Genomic DNA, 3,902 nt, shown 5'->3' with positions numbered 1-3,902 from the left:
CTTCTTCGCTTTTTTCTGAATTTTCCTCAAAATGTCGAACAATAATTACTCGTCACCTATAAATAATCATATAACTCTCGTAAATTTCCAATTAATCTCATATTTCGATATTAAATCCTACGCTTCTAAAATAACCTATTAAAATCCTCAAAACCTAAAATTTCAAATCGTCACTTTCTAAAATCATCTCTGTTGATTTAATAACTATGAAAAAAATATTTAAAAGTCAGACCTATGTATTAATGAAAACACCTTATGAAGTTTAATACTGAAAAATATAATTATCCCACAATATTTTAAAATAAACCATAACTATTTTTAAATAGACTAAAACGTATCTAAAATGTAAAAATAACATTACACCAATATTATTTACTTTAAAAATAAAACTTTACTTAATAACATGATAAAATACATAAGTGATTTTCTGTAAGCAAAAATAAAATAGAGTACACTAATACATATTTAAAAGTTTAAATCACGCCACTACACCTTTTACTCAAAGGGTAAAGATGTAACTTACCTCAAATAATATATGCTTGACCAACTATACGGTAAGCTTTGTTATTTAAAAACATGCTCATACTACGTGAGGTAGTTTATGCGGCAGAGGCACACCGAGAGAGAAGGGACGTGCGACAACGCATGGAGCTGGCTGAGGTTGGCGGTGGTGGGTGCGGAGCTCGGTGCGGTGGAAGGTGGTGAACTCGGCAGAGCACAGAGAGAGAGAGAGAGAACAACACGGTGAGAGAGAGAAACACGATGAGAGAGTATGGTATGCGGAAGGGGAGAGAGCTCACCGTGGGACAGCACGAAGCCGTGCGACTGGTCGGGAGCTACGTGCGGTGGTTTCGGTGGTGTAACGTGGCTGAAAAACCGAGGGGCCCCGGGAGATGGAGAGGCCAGCGGAGGAACTCAGTGGAACGGCTTGAGCAAAAACTGCTCTGTTTCGGGAGTGGAAAAACAGAGTATGCCGTGTGTTCCTCCTTCAACGGCTGGGCGACGGTGGTTTTGGCCTTCCGTGGAGGTGAGGACGGCTTGGAGGGTGGTACGCTGCTTGCAAGGAGGAGTTGCTGTCTATGAGTTCGTGTGGCCGTGTAGCAGCGTCACGAAGATTCAACCTGTGTTGCGCTACGGGCTTGGCCAGTGACTTGATGTTGCACGGCTGCACTGAGGGGAAGGTCTCACAGTGAGGAGAAGACGTGGCTATGGTGATGCTTTGGGCCTTGGGCGATGGTCGTTTACGGTGGAAAAGGGTTGCTGCGGAGGAAACGTGGTCGCTGTTTATTTGTGGGGAGGACTGGCATGGTTGACGAGTGCTAAACCGCAAACACGGAGAGACAGTGAACTAGAGGGAGTTATGCGTGGGTTGCTGCGGCTACTACTTTTTCAGGAGAAAAACATGCATTTATTGAGTTGATTAAAACCCTAGATGCGAAAAGAAAGGAAGGTAACTGAGTTGATTAAAACGTGCATGAGAGACGTGCATGCGGAAACTGAGTTGTGCGTGTGTATGCATGGAGTGTACGAGAGGAAAACTTACGGGAATTAAGAGATATAGACGGAAAGAGAAAGAAAACAAAATAAAACATGCGTGAAAAAAATAAACGTGTGAAGAAAATAAAAATAAAATAAAATAAAATGAACTAAAATAAATAAAAATTGGGCTTGATTGGGTCCGGGTGTTACACATGGATTGGCGGGATACATTCTAGCCACTATTTCAGGAGGCACCAAAAGTCCTAGATAATGTTTGAACATTTTTCTTCATGGCTAAAATGATCAATCGCTAATATAACATTCGAATGGTAAGTATATACCGTGCAAATGTTCATTACTAAATGTTTAATTATATTTGTTTTTTACATTATACGTTTTAAGTAATAGTATACTATAATATAATATAGCATATATATGATACTATAGTTTAGTAATATATAGTTTCAACTAATTATTATGTAGTAACATATATAGAGTATTATATATAGTATAGTATAGTAAAGTATAAAGGAATATATAGCATCATATATATTATTAATATCTAGTACCATATATATTAGTAATATATAGTATCATATCTATAGTATTTGTTTTTTTTTTTTTTTTTTGTATAGGAAATAGACTTCATTTCATTCATGAAATTGAAGTTACAACTGTGACGGGTCAATACAGAGATAAACTCATATTACAAGCCAAACTACTCATCTGTTGGAAGCTTCTCCGCACATAAATTTCTTTGCCACGGGCATTGTCTTAACTTCTAAAAACTCTCTACTAATAAAATTGTTTTGTCTGAGAGTATCACTCTCTGTAAAAAATAGAGATAACCATCCCCCACCTCCAAAGGAGGAAAGGGTATCCAACCCCCATCCTCCAAAGGAGGTGAATGAAAAACCACCCCATCCTCCTAAGGAGGAGAAGGAAAACACCCCCCCCCCCCCTCCTCTTTTGGAGGAGGGGGTTCTCCTACTATGGACAAAAGTCCAATAGCCTATTTCTTTTATTTCCTAATATAAACAAAGAATAAAATTACAAACACTTGAAAACACTGCAAAAAAAGCAAAAATACACTGGGCAAGGAGGCTGTAGTGGTGCGTGAAGGACAAGCGCCACTCTAGGAGTATGTCGGACATTCGATCTTGAAGATACCGGAGTCGCTGGCCCTAGAAATGCCGCGTGTGGCGGCAGCAGAAGCCTTCTCACGGTGGCACGTGGAAGTCACGCGCGCACAATCACCAACGCTTGTGTACTACGCGCCTCTCCTTTTGGTGCTGCATTCGGTAGTCTGGAAGATCAGCGGTTGAGAAAACCCATGGTGGGGCACGTGTAGGACGTTGGCCACTGGAAACCCTCAAATTGGCTTTTCTCCTTTATTTGACCTAAAAAAACAAACAAAAACAAAAAAACATAGACTTGGGAAGAGACATACTAGAAGAAAATTCTGGGTTGGAGGGAAGGAGGCGGTTTGAGTGGGTTTTTAGAGAGAAGTTGGAGGTTCTCTTTCTAACAAGGCTTTTTGATTATATATGTAGTATCATATATATAGTATCGTATCATTGATCATTCAACAATTCAAGTTTCTATTTGAACGAGACTTCATTAGACGCAAAAAGTCTCCTAGTGAGAGCTGAGGAGGTTGTTTGCTTTAGGCAAGAGTGTCTCCTTCTTAGACGAGGCTGGTTTGGTTTTTTTCTTTTCTTGCATGTTTTTTCTTCTTCTTTTCTTATTGAGAGTGAGTCATAAGTGACGTCTTGCTACGAGGGCAGATGATATGATTGAAAAATGGGGTGAACTTTGCCTCATGGATAGGGAAACTCTGCCTTGTTGGACTCATAGTGGATGAGAAGAGTGTCAATGGGGGAGGCTTTCAAATCCACCATGCAGACTGTGTGGAAGGCAAAAGGGAGAATACAGTTCAAGGAGGTTGGTTCCAACCTATTTGTCATTGAGTTTCAGCATGCAGTAGACCTTCAAAAAGTGATGAATGGTAGGCCTTGGACCTTTGATTGTAATTTGTTATGCTTGACTACTTTTGATGGTCATGTTGCACCTAAAGAAATTACATTCTCTACTGAATCAATGTGGATTCAGCTTCACAATATTCCTTTAGGAGCGATGACTCAAGATATTGGTAGGCTTATTGGTAGTAATATTGGACTGGTGGAGGATGTGGACACTGATGACGATGGGATTGGATGAGGTCCATATCTTAGAGTAAAAGTTGTGATCACAAAGCCACTCATGGGTGGCATGTTGATCAATGTTCTAGGGAGTAAATGTAGGATTTCTTTTAAGTATGAAAGACTCCCTAATTTTTGTTTTAATTGTGGTACTATTAAACATGGTGCTAATGGGTGTGAATAGTTGAATGGTGGAAAATCCTTGTATAGTGGGACCCAAAG

General features: G+C 39.7%; 1 protein-coding gene across 1 annotated transcript; it reads left to right on the top strand.

Moving 5' to 3' along the window:
* Positions 1-3,354: 3,354 nt before the first annotated feature.
* Positions 3,355-3,699, top strand: LOC108998924. The gene has a single exon (XM_018975700.1). It carries the CDS (start codon positions 3,355-3,357, stop codon positions 3,697-3,699), a length of 345 nt encoding a protein of 114 aa, XP_018831245.1.
* Positions 3,700-3,902: the final 203 nt, after the last annotated feature.

The sequence above is a fragment of the Juglans regia genome, chromosome 7 (assembly GCF_001411555.2).
Source record: "Juglans regia cultivar Chandler chromosome 7, Walnut 2.0, whole genome shotgun sequence".
Lineage (NCBI taxonomy): Eukaryota > Viridiplantae > Streptophyta > Magnoliopsida > Fagales > Juglandaceae > Juglans > Juglans regia.
The sequence above is the reverse complement of the archived record's forward strand: the minus strand, read 5'-3'. Positions and strand labels throughout refer to the sequence as shown.

Coding starts and splice junctions, on each gene's coding strand:
- LOC108998924 (XM_018975700.1), top strand. CDS start 3,355: ATGGGGGAGGCTTTCAAATCCACCATGCAGACTGTGTGGAAGGCAAAA.